An 18,358-nucleotide genomic window follows, 5' to 3' on the forward strand; every position below is an offset into this window, starting at 1 on the left:
AAAAAAAAAAAAAATACCTTGTGTGACATTTCTTATCGATGTCGATAAAATTTGAAATACGTTAATCACGTCTACATCACTTGAAACGTTAAACGGTTTTTATTGGAAACTATTTTTGTACACCGCTCTAGTGTAACGAATTTATTTAGCTAATGAAAAACAAACAATACTGACCGTTAACACACGCGCGTGGTGTATTTCATCTGGAAATTGTAATTAATGTAATAATTCTCGTGTATCGGCGTGTATTTCCAGACAAACGACACAATGAGTTTGAATAGATCGGGACTGAGTGCTGACGGTAATAAACTGTTTATTATTAAAACTCCGCATTGGTGTTTAGTTTATTAGAGTATTTACTAATTATAGTCCTTTTCCAGAGTATTACGTGACGGCACTGCAAATATTTGACTATTGTGGCGCCGAGAGTACGGGCACGTTGCGTGTCGATGCATTGATGGACAAATTCGCACCTTTCGTGAAAACTAACAAGTGAGATTTATTGTCTTTATTATTTGTAAACGAGATTTGTTTATGTGCTGACAGAATTGTGTGTTTGTGTTCAGAAATAGCTTGGTTCGAGCACTTCCTGGTACTGAAATGTTTGTAAGCTTTGCTGTTGATTTAGACTTATAACTAGTGGTATTATTCACTTAAATACAGTGTTTTATGTTCAATTGTTAATTATTGTGATACAGTTAAAATTGTGTGAGTAACAGAGCTTGTATTCATCCTTTTAACTAACTACTCAAACCACAAATCTCTATAATATTCATATTATTGTAATATTATCTTAATTTATCTTTATTGTATCTCTAGTACTGCAGAAACTATCCATAAATACAGTCATTAAATAATTTCATGCTATTCATTATTTAATGACTTAAAACTACATACAATATTTAATTACTCCTAACAATTTAAACTAATTACCTAACAACTAGAACAAGTGTGTTCCCAATCTTAACTACCATTAAGTTCCTGTGACCACTATCCCCTCTCTAAACAGTTTGAACTCCAAATAGGTCAAGTTACAATTACCAAGCAGGTCTAATGTTTACTCACAATAGATCATTGACCTCTGTTGACCTCCAACAATTTCCTTGTATGTATGTTATGTACCTGAGTAGGATAATAAACAGTATACTATTTTATTGAGAATCCTTTGTGTGAATTCCAATGTGGATAGGTGTTGTACACTATGGTTATTTCAATATAAATATAATACTGCCTTATTAAAATGATCATTGTTATAGATCTAGTCACTGTGGCAACATAGTGTATATTATTATCAAGGAATTTTAAAAAAATACGTTATTTATTAGTGTACTGGTTCCTAATTGGGTTTCAGTACTAGGAACCAAGCAAAATTTTAAAAAATGAATGAGACTTAAGTGTGTCTTTGGCTAGGTAAGTAAGTTGTAAGTGCTTTAAGTTATGTAGTACGAGTAATAGTAGTTAAGTATGACTACCTCCGTGGCGCAGTGGTTTAGGTCGCCACGCCGATACCACAGCAACGGGAGGTCGTGGGTTCGATTCCCACACGGGACAATTATTTGTGCGATCCACAAATAATTGTTTCGGGTCTGGTTGTGCTTTGTGTCCGTTGTTTGTATGTTTGTAAAAGTCCCCGCGACACAAGAGCAATTCTTAGTGCGGGAGTTGTCTTTTTAAAAAAAAAAAAAAAAAAAAAAAAAAAAAAAGTTACCTGTGATACAATTTAATAAGTTTCAGTATCAGATCAGGTATATTTTAATTCAAATTTTTAACTTCCCATTGGCTCAATTTTATACAAAACATTACATGTTTTGTTTGTTATGATTATCAGGAAAATGATGCAACGTAGGAAAGTTACAGTTATTGAATAATATAATTAATGACAACTTTTCCTTCAAACACACAATTGTAGAAACCTCCATATTTGTTATGTAAACAGTATAAAGAAGCTTGTGTAAAATACTGGTCTCCAGCTGCATCTGGTGAGACTTGAATCCAACTAAAACATAGTTGGACGAAAAGCATTGCTGATATATTTTAATTGATGTTATAATTTTCAGGGCTGAATACAGCTACTTGAAATCCCTTCTGGACCCAGATGAGGACAATCCAGAGATATCAGTGACTATGTTGGCTAAGACACTGCACAAATACAGTGAGAACCAGAAGTCTAAAGTGGACTTAGATGAAAGGTGAGCATGCATAATTTTTTTTAATTTGTACTTTTCCGGGCATGGGTCATCCTGAATAAGGAGGGTTTAGGCCTTGACTCCACCACGCGGGCCAAGTGTGGGTTTGGAACATTGCATGCTCTATAGAAATTGGCCATAGTTAAATGGAAAGGATCCAACCCACACTATGGGTAAAATGAGTTATGTATACCAAAACACTCCTTGAAGTTAAAATTTTAATATCTCGAAAACAATCCAAGTAAAATTCAAACCCACCATGAAGTTATAGTCCCGAGTTAGTCCCCAAAGTTAGTGATCTGAACTTAAAAGTTAAATATCTCGAAACTACGTCTGTGTGGGTTGGATCGTTTAACTATGGCCAATTAGTGAAACAACTTTTAAGCATACGAGTTTTCATCTCAATATTTTCTTCTAAATTAGAGTAACTGATAATTAATTCATTCACATTTCACATTAATTCATGAAAAGAGAATAGTTGTAGAAAAGTTTGCAAAATTTAGAATATTGTAGGAGTCTTATAGAGTTATTTTAAATTGAAAACCTCACTTCATAAACATACAATATTTAACAATATTAATACATTTGCAAACTAGACTAAATTCTGTATCAATGATATTATTACTTCCAGTCAAATATTTGCACCGTACATCAACAGTCAAACATAACAAGTGAACTCATTTCCTGTGTAAACAAACATTCAGTACACACAACAACTCATTGTAATGCATTATTATTTATTTACAGACTAGCTGACCCGCGCAACTTCGCTTGCGTCACATAAGAGAGAATGGGTCATAATTTTCCCCGTTTTTGTAACATTTTTCGTTGCTACTCCGCTCTTAATGGCCGTAGCGTGATGTCATATAGCCTATAGCCTTCCTCAATAAAAGGACTATCTAACACTGAAAGAATTTTTGAAATTGGACCTGAGATTAGCGCGTTCAAACAAACAAACAAACTCTTCAGCTTTATAATATTAGTATAGATTACTCTGATAAAACTAATCCTTTGCATTGAGCTGACTGATAATGTAATTTGAGATAATAGATTTATGATAACAGTTAAACACTGCAGTTTCTCTCGTTCATTCGTTCAAATTGCACAATTTTTTTTTGTGTGATGAGCTCTTAGCCTCGTTGTTAATTTATCTATAAAAGTATGTATTTAGAAGTATATAAGTATGTTTATCAGTTATTTGGTTACCATAGTACAAGCTCTGCTTAGTTTTGTATCAAATGACTGTTTGTGAGTTGTCCAATAATATTTATTTAATTATTACCTCTCATTGGTTGTGGTGTGAATTTAGACAGTCTCTTGATCATGAAGTTTGATATCGTATTATAATATGCAATAAATATTTTCCTAGTTGGACTGGTAGTCCCACAGATTAGTGAGTGCAAACAAACTTATCATATAAATATAGATTATGCATTATATGCATACGGGTTTCTGTTATAGGTTTGAAATTGTTTACGTAGTGACGAATTTGTACTGAAATGCTTAACCAAAACTGATAGATTTTTGTTTTTGTTACAGTTTTAATTTGTTAAAAAGTGGACAGGCGCCACAGGATTCTGATTCAGGCATATCGACTGATGGTAAGGTTTCTCATTTTATTACTTATTTATTTTAAAATTGATTTACAAATTTTTTAATAGCCAAAGACTCGTATATATAGTCTTTATTTATGAATAAATTATAAAGGAACCTAGACACAATCTGAATATAAACACATACAACAAGACAGTACACCAACACAGCAGTAGACACGCTTTTGCCAAGACATTTAACTAATGACGATTTATGTTGAACAGTCAGGTACTTCATCAAAAGTAACAGCTAAGATATACTTAATAAAGGAAAAACTATAGTCAAGTTGTTCAAGTCAGTTTGTTTCTTCACGAATTTACCGATAGTTTTATTAAGGCTGGTTTTATAGCTACGCGTTTCGACAGCGCGGCTGAAGCGCGCGCGTTTGGATTTGTATGGGGGTAGTAGTTGTGATTTATAGCCACGCGCTCGAGCAGCGCGTTCATTAAACGCGCGCTGTTCGCCGGTACGGCGAAACGCGCGGTGTTAATCTCGTTTTACAGCGGACCGTGCGCTTTTCAAACGCGCGCTGCTCAACGGCGCGTCTGACAGCGTAGCTATAAAACCAGCCTTAGAAACAGATTTGCTTTTACTACAGATGCCAAGTAAAACTCAATGGTTACTATAGAAGAGTATTCAGATACTAACCTTTGAAGATTTATCATTATCAAACTTTACTAATAATGTTTTTATGTACCAGGCTTCCAGCTGCTAGAAGAGCTACAGTGTGAGTTGCGTGAGAAGGCGCACCTCGCACATCAGCTGCGCTCTCAGCTCGACTTCACTGACCGACAGCACGAGGAAGCTCTCGCCGCTTTGACTGCTGAACGTGACTCATTAAGAGCTCATCTTAATATGTAAGTACTTACATATTATTATATGAAATAAGATCAACCAATTTTGTTCTTTAGGTTTGAATAAATAGGTACACGACTTATGTTAAAATATATTGTTGCACGATATTTGCGTGCACGTTTTGTGTCTTGTACGCACTTATTTTAAGTACACAGTGCACATCACACAAACGCTTTATAGTCCTTAAATACAGAATAGTAGGTCCAAAAGTTTTACAGCTTAATGAAGTTCATGAAAACGTTTGGGCAAGTTCAAGTGAATTTAACAAAATAAAAACGTAATAATAGTCTCAAAAATATTTGTATTATTACGTGGTTACATTTTCATTCACTGATCATTTGTCCTTTCCCCATAGAAAGTTAGATCACAAGGCTTAATTTTTATATTCTCTAGTATACCCACATACACTGACTTTTACACATACCTAAACGCGTACATAAACTCCCATTATGCATTATTATAAAATCCCCTTTTGTTATAGAGAATACATATTATAATTCCATTTTCTTTATTTAATAATCTATCTTGTAAATGCAGGTTGCGTGAAGAAAACATGACATTGACGGACGTGCGGCGCGACTATGAGGAGGTGTGCGAGCGACTGTGTGCCAGCGACCGGGCGCTAGACGAGGCGCGGCGCGACGCTGAGACTTACCGACGTAGGAACAAAATTATGGGGGAACAAGTCGCTACTTTGGAGAACGAGGTAACCTTTTACCTAATTTTATTGAGTATGTGACTTAAATGTTTGTAAACTGTCGAGATTTGATAATTTAATAATAATATTAAATTGCTTGGCGGGTATTAAACGTAATGTGAATTTAAAAGTTTACGATACGTTATTTATTTGCTGGCCGCTGTTTCGACCGAATTGCATCGACTGTACTGTCTTAGGTATACTAACTTTATAGCTTTTTCCGCGGTTACACATGCAAAGAGATTACTTATCATCCTAAGATATATGCTGATTGATGAACAATGTTGTTAAAGTACCCAGTATCTTTCTAGTTTTTTTGTTTTTTAATTAACTCCCTGATTCACTGCTTGTGTCTCGTGTACTCTTACAAACATATAATATTCGTAATAAACTTAAAACATATGCCTTATGGTAATCAATAATTTAAATATAAATCCTCGCTTTCAGAAACTAACCCTTCAAGAGTTACTATCGAAGTCCAAAGCGGAGTGTCACCGTATCAACGAGATGTACGCAACGCGTCAGTCGGCGCTGTTGGAACAGAACGAGGCGCTGAAGGCCGAGCACGCCGACCTGTCCGCCAGGCTGCAGGACCAGGAGGAGTTTGTACAGCAGATGATTAAGGAAAAGGTAGTGTTTTATTTCTAGCGGTCACAAAAGACTATTGTTAGATACCTAAATAGACTAGGTATTACTACCTCCGTGACGCAGTGGTTTAAGTTACCACGCCGCAACCATTGCGTCGGGAGGTCGTGGGTTCGATTCCACACGCAACAATTATTTGTGCGATCCACAAATAATTGTTTCGGTTGTGCCTTGTGTCTGTTGTTTGTATGTTTGTAAAAGTCCCCGCGACAAAAGAGCAATTCTTAGTGCGGAAGTTGTCATTTTAAATTTAAAAAAAATGAAAGGAATTAATAAAAGTACGAGAGGCAAAAAGGATAGAACAGAGCAACAATTTATGTATCAGCCAAGGATTTCTTCAAACTATGTTGGACTCGGCTTCCAGTCTTACCGGATGCAGCTGAATGCCAGTATTTATTATGGAGCGACTGCCTATCGGACCTCCACAACCTAGTTACCTGGGTCATAACTCGATACCTTTATGTAAGACTAGTTGTCAGACTTCAAGCTACTGACGACTGTTTGCCTTCCGAAACACCGAGAGATTCGGAATTTGTAATATGGTCACCCATCCATAGAGCAACCTCGGTAAGCGTAACTCAACCTCAAAGATCGATGCGCTCGGCTGTTGTTTACTTATCCTCTCACGAAATGATCAAATACTCTAAGCTTATTTTCTTCACTATTTTGTGCAGGTATTATTGGAGATGGAACTAAAAGACATGTTGAACAAGTCAAACCAGACACAGCTGCGTATGGACCGCAGCATCGACATCAGTTACACGGAGGATCAGATGCTCACCGCACTTGATAGTCTTAACGCTGACTCCAGATTCTCACAAGGTATACTTATTATTTACTTACCATACTTTTTAATATACATATTAACTTGGAAAACATATTATTGTTTAGTTAATGCTATGAACTTATTTTTAATAGCTGGGAAAATGTTTACCTACATAAAATGACGTCTTATTCACATGGGAGTAGACAGAGATTGCAGTGACTCCTAGAAAATTATTTTGCCGTGAAGCAAAAGAAGGAATATAGTTTATGAATGTGTATGATCACATTCGTACACTTTTAACTTCTTTTAAACTTATCTGAGTGCCTAGGGAATTTTATCATTAAATTCCTTTAAGACGTCTTTATCGCTCAAACCTGAATTATATCGAATTTTTTGATTCTCATATATTTGGCTAGACGCGCCAATGGAACCTTCTGTTCTACTTTCCTATAAACACAAATCCATCGATAAAATAACTAACACTAGGCTCTTAGATATATAAAAGAATCACCTCATAATGATCATTATTTATAGCCATCTAGATTTGTAATGTCTCTTGTGTTGTCAATGCTTATAAGCTGAAGCTCTTTGTTACCTACACATTTACGTCAATAAAAGGTTTATGCGAATATATAAGTGATGTTTGCTTCTGCTGTGGTTGTCAGAAAACAGAATTTGGTATGGCTATCACGGCCAGTTTCTTCATACAAATCTAAAGTAGCCGGTAAAGCCATTGAAGTTTACTTGACTTTTTTTTGTAATAAAGGCAAATCTCTTTCTTCATAAAACTATCAGTTAAACTGTGAAGAAACTAATTTGACTGTAATTTTTCTTTACCCCTTTATACAGGGTGTAAAAGACAGTCTACCGAAAACGAAAAAAAAATGATTCTAGACACGATTCTGGTGCTGATGGCGCTGAAAATTTTCATCGCTTTTTTCTTGATTTTTCCGAATTTTTATGCGTTTTTTTTTACATTTTTTGGTATTATTTCGTTAATACTACACAATGCAACATGAATATGAAAAAAATCCGCCATATTACTGTTTTTCACAAAAAACAGCAATGGATTAAAACAACGTATAAATTTGCTATCAGCTGTTCGGCCAACGACACCGCGCCGGCGCGGCGGCGGCCGCGACGGTCGACGCCACGCCGCGTACCTACGCGCGCCACACAGATACGATTACACACACAGCCGTCACCCTCACACTCACTAGTATGCAGCGTTACTGAGTATTTGTTCTATGTTAAAAATGAAAATGACATAGGTAATTATCCCGCTCTCCGATAAAAGGTAAATTCATAAGATTTAAAATGTGTGATATCTTATTATTACACGTACAAATACATACAGAACGACAAAAAATCCTATTGATATTCTTTAGCGCTATAAAAATCTCTAATAAACAATTTAACATGTATTGTCGCTTTGTTCCATTTGTTCTTGCAAAATTTTATTCGATATTTACACGCTCATTCATACTTCATACAAGCGCGGTGCGACTCGAAAAGTAGATGGCCGTACTGACGCGTGACGCCGCGACCGCGCGTGGATGTTACATAGATGGGATACGGCAAAATGGATGCTAAGCAATTCTCCGGGGATTATGAATTATGATAAGTTAGTTTCTCTGATAAGAATATTAATGGATATTGATTGTTATCATTGTTATGTACCTACAATTTTATGGTTTAATTAAATAAACGTTTCGTGTTTATTTTATTTAGGTACTTTAATCTGATTTTATGTTATAAATATCAAAGTATTTTAAACTTACATCAATAATGTTTGTAATGTTATTTGGTATTTGAATAAAACTACAATGCAACAACGAGTAACAACTGTTACAAGTAAAAATAGTAATGCCACATCAATATTTTATTGAATCTAATCTCTCGCTGGGATCCTAACTCGTCGCTCGTCACCAAATCGGCGGCGCGCGCGCGGACGGCGCGGAGGGAGCGGGTGGCGCGGGCGAGGGGCGGTGCGAGTGAGCGGAGATGCGCCGGCGGCTCTCTTTGATTAATAGTTCGAGCAATTCGCTCGCGGAAGACGGAAGCTCTTCACCGGTGTCGTTCGTTATGTCCTATTCGTCGTGTCGTGTGTGAACTGTTGTTTATTATTACTTGTTATTGTTCCGGTTTTGAGTTGTTAGTGTTTTTATTGTTATTATTTTTGTTGTTATTGTTTTCGAAGTGCAGTTGTGTTCGTAAATAGGAAGAAATGTTGATGTGTTATGTATGGTGAACCACGTGGGAGTGCACGGCGTGATCTGCACCTGTATGTCCGGATCCAAAGGTACTCAAACTCTCGTCATACACCAAGTAATTGCGTGTTGATAGACATTGATAACAATTTGTTTTAGCACTTCCTTATTATTGGTTACGTTTTGCTATTATTGTTTGATTTCACGTAAGCCAAGTAGGTACCTACCTACTTACAATTTTACTATGAGCTATTGTAACATACGGGCCTACTTACGATACCATAAACGATACATAAGATTGTTGTACAATGATAGCGTTGCATACTAGTGAGCGCATAGACGTGGTGGTACGCGTACGTACCTACGACGCGTCGCGACATGTCGTCGCTCAGCGCGCCGCCGCCGCCAGAAATCTCGTAGGCATGCGCGGAGATACATCGCGTTGTTCACTATACATTGAACGCTCAAAAATGACTAACTCGGGAACCAATCATTTCCGAGAAATATCGTTGGAGTAAATTTCGCGCATACAGTGTCACAAACTTACCAGTAAAGTTTTCGGTTAGCTGTCATTTACACCCTGTATATACTGTTTTTCACAAAAAACAGCAATGGATTAACCATTGCTGTTTTTTGTGAAAAACAGTAATATGACGGTTTTTTTTTCATATTCATGTTGCATTGTGTAGTATTAACGAAGTAATACCAGAAAAAATAAAAAAAAACGCATAAAAAATCGGAAAAATCAAGAAAAAACCGATGAAAATTTTCAACGCCATAAGCACCAGAATCGTGTCTAAAGTCATTTTTTTTCGTTTTCGGTAGGCTGTCGTTTACACCCTGTATAGCCAAAGGGCTTTTACTTTTGATAAAGAAACTGGTCGTCAGCTAAAGAAAACTAAGCAAGGAAACCCGTTACAGAAGTATTTTTTTTGTTAACCACAGCAGTGAAAACTTATATTTGAATAGGACCTTACTTCTAACCAACATAACAATTGTTTCATATTCATAGACAACCGTATCCTAGACGAAGAGTCGTTTATAAACGCATTAAAGGAAGACCAGGGTAGATCGACAAACATGTCGTTGTTCGACGAGATAAGGCTCAGTTTCTGCAACGTATCGCGGCACAATCACTCAGGCATCAACAGTATTAACGACAAACATCTCGACTCGTTCACTTGCGACAAAATATTTGATAATTCCTTCACTGCGATGGCTACGCAGACAGACATTGAACCTTGTATGTTTGACATTAAAGCACATTTCGGAACGACAGTAAGCACACAAACTGATTGCGAAAATAAACTACATTTTGGTATGCAAACTGATTTTGAGTATGTTGAAAGAGATAATGTCATTAAAAAAAATGAAATATCGAGTCAAACTCAATGTAAACCTTATAATAAGTGCATTAAAGCTCAAATTCCTAAATACACTCAGACAGATGAAGAGTCAAACAATAACAATCACAGTTCAAAATGCCTAGAATGTGAAAAGATAAATAAATATACGGCTAAGTTAGAAAGAGACGTACATATGTCTCATTGCACCGTATCTGAAATGCAAAAAGAATTGGAGAGATATGAAGGTAATTTGAATGTGCTTCAGAAGTTTGTTGACGAAGGGAACGAGAGGAATAGTGTTTTGCAAGCTATAATAAAGAGTTTACAAGCTAAGATTGGGATATTGGAGACAGCTTGCGATAAGCAAAGGGCGAGGCTTGATAGCTTGGACAATGATATCGCTGTGAAAACTATGTGTGGTACGCATTATTGCTGATTTTTTATGTAATACTCCGAAATTGGTGATGGTTATTTAAATTGTCCGTATTTATGTAAAAAGGAAACATAGCAAATACATATTTTTGAGATATCAAAGGTTTTAAAAAACATGTCTATACTATCAATTCCGGTTGGTTCTGTTCAGCTCTTTGTAAACCCTTTATCTGAGGCTTTATCTTGAAAATTAAAGGTTAGGATACCTTATTTGTTGACCACTGTTGATGTAATTCGATCGAAGCGTCGGGAAAACGAAGAAGGTATCCTAACCTTTAATTTTCGATCGTGTTTAAGACCCGTCGCATTATAATATTATGTGTACAATCGTTTAGAGGTATACGTTGATTATCCCGTAATGAAACGTGTACGTGTACGTGCACGGTATAGCTTTAGTTTTCTTTAACGACAAAAGGTCGTATGTGTGATATGTTTTTCGGAGTATTACATCGTTTTGTTTCTGTGTGTCGTCCTATTGGTGGCGGTTCACTTTTAGTTTGAGCAGTTTTGTGTTTTAGGTATATTTGTTTGTTGTTTTTATGTTGGGATATATTAATATAAGTATCTAATATAAGTTTAGTAAATAATATAATAGTTATTTGTGTAGACTAAGTAGCGTTTAAGAATAAAGACTGAACACTATCTGTAGATATTGCTGAAAAAATAAATTTCGACAATATTTATCGAAAAGTAGTGATTTTATGTTGTAATAAATTAATTCTGTATTTTGAACTAGTACTTAGATAACATGTAATCAATTAAGAAAAATGTTTTATGTACTTTTACAGATATTTTAGATACCGTATATTAAGTTTAGTATTAGTATAATAGTACTAATAATAAGTAGTATAGATATTCAAGTTGTCTTCCATACAAGTTAATTAATCTACTTTGTATATTGTAGATCAATCGACGGTGGCTACACAAGCCGATGTTCCATGCTTGGACTGCGAGAAACGAAACGCGGTCGTACCACACCGTAGTATCAGGAAATTCTTCTGGTAAGTGTATAACCATTAATATGTTAGTACGATAAAAATTAAGGAATTTTGTTTGATAAGCCAAACGTTTGGGTGGTATTCAATTGGTCACAATACTGTAAAACTCTAAGGCTCTATAATTTGACTCACCAATTAAAAGCTTTTGTCAAAATCCACAATTTGGACACTTTAAAATCCATTGATTTCTGAGTGAAAAGACACAGAGTAACACAGTTTAATTACCTTAAAACTCGATTTCGTCTATTATGTAAAGTCATCTAAAGCGACTATCCAATGGCGGATCATCGGATTAATATCGACAGTAAGATCATTATTTTACCCAAAAGTAGTTCTTGTATCCCAATACCCATCCCAACCGAATCCTTTCCCTCCTTATCTCTGACAACAACCTCTCATCCACAGTGTATAATTGCAGGACGTCATTCAAATGCCTGTTCCAAGTGTTCGCGGTGCTCTGCTTCATATGCGCTGTGTCGGTGCTGTACGGAGTCAGCACTCGCGCGCGCCCCGCATGTCCTCGAGACACCGTGCCTTGGAGCTGGCTGCATGCACAAGAGATTGTGGACCTACTCCTCAGAATAGAGTATGTTGCCGATGTGCCTATGTGAATTAAGTGTGGAAATTATGTGTAAGCCGAGTGCAGCTGTGTAGTGCTCAATCGTATATGGGACTTTTTAAGTGTCTTAAAAGATCTTGTTATGGTCATTTATGATGATCATAATTATATTGATAGATTGGTAAAAAAATTACTCCAACATTTTGAACTTAGTTTTTAATCGTCTAACTATATCGGAAAAACAATTTTCCGATACGGTTAGCTGACGATAATAGAAATGATTCGCTTTAAAAAAACATGAAAATAATTTCATTCTGGCAACACTGATCACGTGTGTTGCTATTGGCATAAAATAGGTGTTTGGATAAAAAATATGTGTAAAGTTGTAATATGACATTGAAGTCACCTTTTATATGTCAATGATGGTATATATTCAGCAATCAATTCATATTATATGAACGAGTATTGTACTATTAAGATATTTTCAAGACAAAAAAGTGGTTGTATTTTTTGACAAAGTTTTCTGAGTAATTTTTTATGAGTAATATTAAATTGGCCTCCTGTTTGTAAAAATATGAAGAATATTTTAGGATTGCTTGTCAATTTATAAATAAATACGCATTTAAAAGTTGGTAGAGACCAAATTGTTTCTAAAATTACTTGAATAAGGCTGATTTAAAAAAGAAAATTTACAAAATATAAAGCCGCGGGTAGACGGTATATTCCTTTCACTTGTAACATAATTTTATACCAAAAAAACTTAATTTTGCATTTATTTTATAATTACTATGTAAAATAGTTTTTAAAATATAATTTTAATTCTTAATCTTAACTGCATTTACTAATATGTAAATAAGTTTACGATTATTTTATTTGATTTCTTTAAACTAATGCTTTAATTAATTCTTTGAATGTGCCTTTTTCTACTTAAGACAATAATATTAATATAATAATATCTTCCTTCAAACATCTTGCATTATGGCCTTACCAAATATTTTCATGTAAAAGTGTACTACATACACATATTATTTTATATTACATTGCCTTGCATGAGTAAAAACCTTTTGAATAATAATTTATTATTCTTAGGTAATGCATAACAATCAGTTTCAAAATACCTAAAGCTATTCAGCTGAAATTTGGTATTATAGTATCAAAAAACATAGCATGTTATAATTGAATGGGATTCTAATGGGACGAATGCCTTAGCCATATCACACCTTTCTGGCGAGTTAAAATAAATAACTTAAACATTTTACTGTCCCCATGCTACATGGTCCTAGGTAATGACAGCATACATAAACCGTAACCGTAATGACATATACAGCCAATTTTTTCATCAAAAATAACAGCTCAAGTATAAAGGTAAAATAAAAATGGCAGTCAAATTTGTTTCGTCACGAATTTACTGATAGTTATATGAAGAAACATATTTATTTTTACTAAACAAATGTCAAGAAAAGGTCAGCTTTAGCGGTTACTTTAAATAATAATATGTATGAAGAAACTGGCCATTAGTCCCCCACAAAGGCGGGTCGGCGTCATAGCCCTTTGCATTTCGTTCCAAACTTTAAAAAATGGTTACACATTTTATAATATTTTTAAGGAATCGGTAACATTTTTCCCATGTCAAGTGGCCAGTGTTAACCCTATTAGAAATAAAAACTATATATCATAAATATTCGTGTTAAAATTCTTAAGATATAAGTGTCAAATCAATTTCTGTGATAGAACAGTGCCAGTGAATTAGTTGTTAGTTATAACATACATTTTATTTTGATAAGACTTTTGCGATGACTAGATATTCGTTCGACAGTTGTAGAAATTTATAACAAACTTGCTCAGGCTATGCCATTTATTTCTTAAATAATGTTTGAAATTATAATTATCACAGACTGAAACATTTTAACAGGCACTTATATGCTTTAAATAGAGGCCGCCCGCGACTTTGTCCGAGTGGAAACCCTTCCTGTGTAAATCCCAATCCCTCGGGAACTCCGGGATAAAAATAGCCTATGTGTTATTCTAGGTTCAGCTAGGTAGCTGAACCTAGAATAACACATAGGCTATTTTTATACATACCAATTTTCAACGCAATCGGTTTAGTAGTATTTGCGTGAAAGAGAGTAGGATTGCTCAGGCTATGTCATTTATTTCGTAAATAATGTTGAAATTATAATCAGACTGAAACATTTTATCAGGCAAGCTTTAATTTAAAAGAACTTTGCTAAACTATAGCTTAAGTAAATTACAAATTGGTTTAAGAAGCATTGTCGAACGAATACCTAGTCACATTATAACGTTTATATAAGTTTTAAAGTATGACATTTTCAAATTAACAGATAGTATTTACCAAAAATTATATGTTAAAATATATTTGCGTTGTTTATAAATGGTTAGTGTTAATGTAAAAGTTTTGTTGATAGAGTATGGGAAAATCAATTAAACACTTATCCTGGGTTTTATTCATTTATTTCCTTTTTTGTATGAGGGTCGGTAAAAACTTAAGATCAAAATGATGGGCCCTTAACACATAAGTAAATAAATTAAATCGCGTCCTTTAAAAAACTCAAACTAAGGCCTAAAAATTGTAAAATTTCTTTAGACTAAAGGAAAATATCAGTTTTCTAACGATTTTCTCAACATTATCACGTCTTTTTACATATTAAATTAACTTATTGCGGCATTTCTCTTTTCCATATTTTATCAATAAAACCTTGAGTAAGATATTTTAAATTTACCATTAGTATTGCAAGAACAAAAAACTTTAATGTTCTTAATATGTTATAAACAAACTAACACAGCATTTACTATGCATTTATTTTTAGTAGATACGTAAATACTAATAGAAATATCGATTATTTGTAACAACAAATCGAATCGGAAATCGATGTTATATCGATACAGACTCGATAGTTGGTACATCACTACAATTTAGTTAAGTTTGCAAAACTTGTATGTATGTTGCACTTTGTGTTAGAATATTTTAATTCATTTTATGTCACATCACTAGTTGTGGTCACAAGCCTAAGTGTCGCCCTCTACCGAGACTTTTACATACACTTGGAAGTTGTGATTACAACCAGTGAAATATTATTTTTGTTTCTATTGTATTCATTTTAGTCATTTATCTATAACAATAAACTGAATCTTCCTTCTTTTTGGTGTTTTAATTGTTCTTTTGAATTTTTTCGAGTTCGAACCATCGACGGGAGGTGCCAACTTATACAACTTGGCTATCTCTGCTCTGAGAAATATTACTTCCACAAAAAAAGGTTTGTTGAGGAATCAAATGCCAAGTAGACCGCGTAGCAACACTGCCGAAACATCCTTTTCGAAACCATTTCGTCGTTTTTACGGGCCCCTATTTGAGAGTCTCTGGATAGGACTAGAACGCTAAAATGTTCGTTATCTGGTAAGCGGGCACAGGTGATTCTTAGTGTTTGATTATACGCTAACGTGTAAGAAATGTTGACCGTCAGTCATATCTATACTTATACTTACTAATATTATAAAGCTGAAGAGTTTGTTTGTTTGAACGAGCTAATCTCAGGAACTACTGGTCCAATTTGAAAAATTCTGTCAGTGTTAGACAGCCCATTTATTGAGGAAGGCTATAGGCTATATATCATCACGCTACGACCAAAAGGAGCAGAGTAGCAATAATAAATGTTACAAAAACGGGGAAAATTTTGACCCATTCTTTCTTATGTGACGCAAGCGAAGTTGCGCGGGTCAGCTAGTCACATTATATAAAGAAATTGCATAAACGCACCTAAGATTCGGCTCAGTTTTATCTATAGATTGAATTACTTTTTAGAGATAAACAAGCAGCTCTATCGAGCTTTGGCTATTTTTTTTATAGAATATGTGTTAGATGGGATTCATATTATTTTATAAAGAAGTAAATACTACATCCGTATCTCTACAGTCATCACCACGATACCTACGCAAATAGAGTCATCATGTATGTAAGTAATACTACTGGTCACAGTCCAAACTAAAAAGCAGCTGATGGAGATTACAACTGGGCAGACGATGATCATCGACAGCTGTCGTCCCACGCAAATTCAACCCCTCACTTCGTATAAAATAATAAGCAAAAATACAAAACTATACATTAAAACTGACTCCCACAATCAAAGTGGTATCCTTTTACAAAAGAACCGGTAATCTTTTCCTTTTATAAACTCACAATGGACTCACTCACTGTCAAGGTGTAACGCCACAAAAGACTTATTGGCCCCAAACTGAGAAATGCGTTCGCGAAAACTTCCCACAAGATGGAGAGTTTTTTTCTAAAGGGTCAGTAAAAGGGGCTTTTTATTAAGTTTTTGCTTTGACCAAGATGTTTATCTTGTTATTTAAGTTGGAACAACTTGTGAAGAGATACTTGAGACGAAAGATTTATGTTTCGGTAGTAGGTGTCGGCAGCTATTAAGTTAAAAGGACATTTTTTGCGTTCTTAGATAAGCAATCTATATGGAACTTCATTAGGTTGAATTCAACAGTATATGTACGAATCCTTGTAGACAACAAGGATAGATATAGGAAGGACCCTTCTTCGCAACAACTTAGCACCCGTATCTACAAAATAGTTGTAGATAACTAAACACCTTTATTTAAACGCAACGATAACTTTACTACGTAAAACTAGCTAGGGCCTCGAACATACAAATCAATGAAAAATATACTTTACACGTATAAAGATAAGGTTTATATTTGTAAATATGGTTCGCTGCTGCTTCCCTTAGCACACCTGTCGCGATCCGTGGGAATATGCTTATGAGGAAGGGCATTGTGTGACGGAATTATAATTGCAATATATTTATTTATTGACCCCGTTATTACTGTTGACGGCCTGCAACTTGAAATGGGTGGGAAAAATCAATGATCGGTATAAATTATGTGACTGCTAAACTTCTTTGAGAAAACTTAAAATCCTGTTTTGGTGATCAGCTGACCGATATTCGTTATTATTTACAAAAGTCTTTTTTTTTTGCTGTCTTTGTATACAGTATTGAACAATCTACTTAGTTACATATTCTTTGCAAAACCTCATCATAGTATTTTAAAAGTGTATTTACAAAATATTTCTCACGTAGTAAAGAGTACAAACATTGACCTATCCATCTCACACAATATATTTTTTGTGTCGACCCGGAAACATCCCCGGATACGTGGCTTTTTTCTATTTAGACTTAATAAAAACGAGTTGATAGTCAAAGGGAGCAGTTTTTGTAAGCACCTGTTTCCATGGGAATATGGGAACTCTTGTGTGGGACAAAAAGTCGCAGAGATTTCACGGAAATGTTGAAGAAGTTAATGAGATGCCGTTTTCAATTTTTAGGGTGAGAAAGTGGTGAGAAATCAAAAGTTACTTGAGTATACATAATATAGACTAATTGAAATTAGAAGATTTATCTATAAATTAATTTTTAAGCGACTTCAATAAAGCTTATTTTTGAACTAGGTTGATCCGTACCTATTTCATAATTTCTTCCCCAACGTTTGACGTTTCACATTCATGTTTCTTGCGTTGAGCTTTACCAAAATAAAACACACTTAATAACTGCAACATTTACATATATACCTTTATTGCTTCGCTAAATCTAAAAACAACTTTCACACAAACAAAAAACACATCCGCGATTCCTTCTCAAAACATCCCTTGATGTTTACTTCGCAAACAAATAAATTATCTATTAAAGACCGACTGACCGTGCGTGAGAAACGGAACACAATATAAAAACCGAAGGGCGCTCCGTCAAGATGAATGCAGTCACGCCCCTGTTTGTAAGGACCATTGGGGACGGAAGGAAGTAGGGCTGTTATCATTCGTTGAGTGTTTTGGAACAACACTCTAGTTTTGCTACTAGTGTAGATAAAAAAGGTGGGAGTTTGGGATGAAACATGTTTTACGGTACTATTTGGTACGGCTGGTCTAGTGGATTGTAATTCGGAGCAATAGGATAAGTAAATCTGTCCTTTGATAAAGATTCCGTGTGTACCTTATCAGATTGATTTCGAAAGAATCGAATCCATAACATTCCGTCCGGAAGGTTTTAGAT

At 34.9% G+C, this 18,358-nt stretch overlaps 1 protein-coding gene across 1 annotated transcript; it reads left to right on the forward strand.

Annotated features, from left to right (window-relative positions):
- The first annotated feature begins 122 nt into the window (after positions 1–122).
- LOC142977592 (uncharacterized) lies at positions 123–15,445 on the forward strand. Its single transcript, XM_076121576.1, has 11 exons — positions 123–301; positions 381–492; positions 2,058–2,189; positions 3,726–3,787; positions 4,480–4,636; positions 5,172–5,340; positions 5,779–5,961; positions 6,651–6,798; positions 9,965–10,717; positions 11,635–11,731; positions 12,147–15,445. Exons 1-11 carry the CDS (start codon positions 268–270, stop codon positions 12,337–12,339), a joined length of 2,040 nt encoding a protein of 679 aa, XP_075977691.1. The 5' UTR covers positions 123–267; the 3' UTR covers positions 12,340–15,445.
- Positions 15,446–18,358: the final 2,913 nt, after the last annotated feature.

The sequence above is a fragment of the Anticarsia gemmatalis genome, chromosome 13 (genome assembly GCF_050436995.1).
Source record: "Anticarsia gemmatalis isolate Benzon Research Colony breed Stoneville strain chromosome 13, ilAntGemm2 primary, whole genome shotgun sequence".
In the NCBI taxonomy this organism is placed as follows: Eukaryota; Metazoa; Arthropoda; class Insecta; order Lepidoptera; family Erebidae; genus Anticarsia; species Anticarsia gemmatalis.

Coding starts and splice junctions, on each gene's coding strand:
- LOC142977592 (XM_076121576.1), top strand. CDS start 268: ATGAGTTTGAATAGATCGGGACTGAGTGCTGACG. Junction 3,788..4,479: donor TTCAGGCATATCGACTGATG/GTAAGGTTTCTC, acceptor TTTATGTACCAG/GCTTCCAGCTGCTAGAAGAG. Junction 11,732..12,146: donor AGTATCAGGAAATTCTTCTG/GTAAGTGTATAA, acceptor GTATAATTGCAG/GACGTCATTCAAATGCCTGT.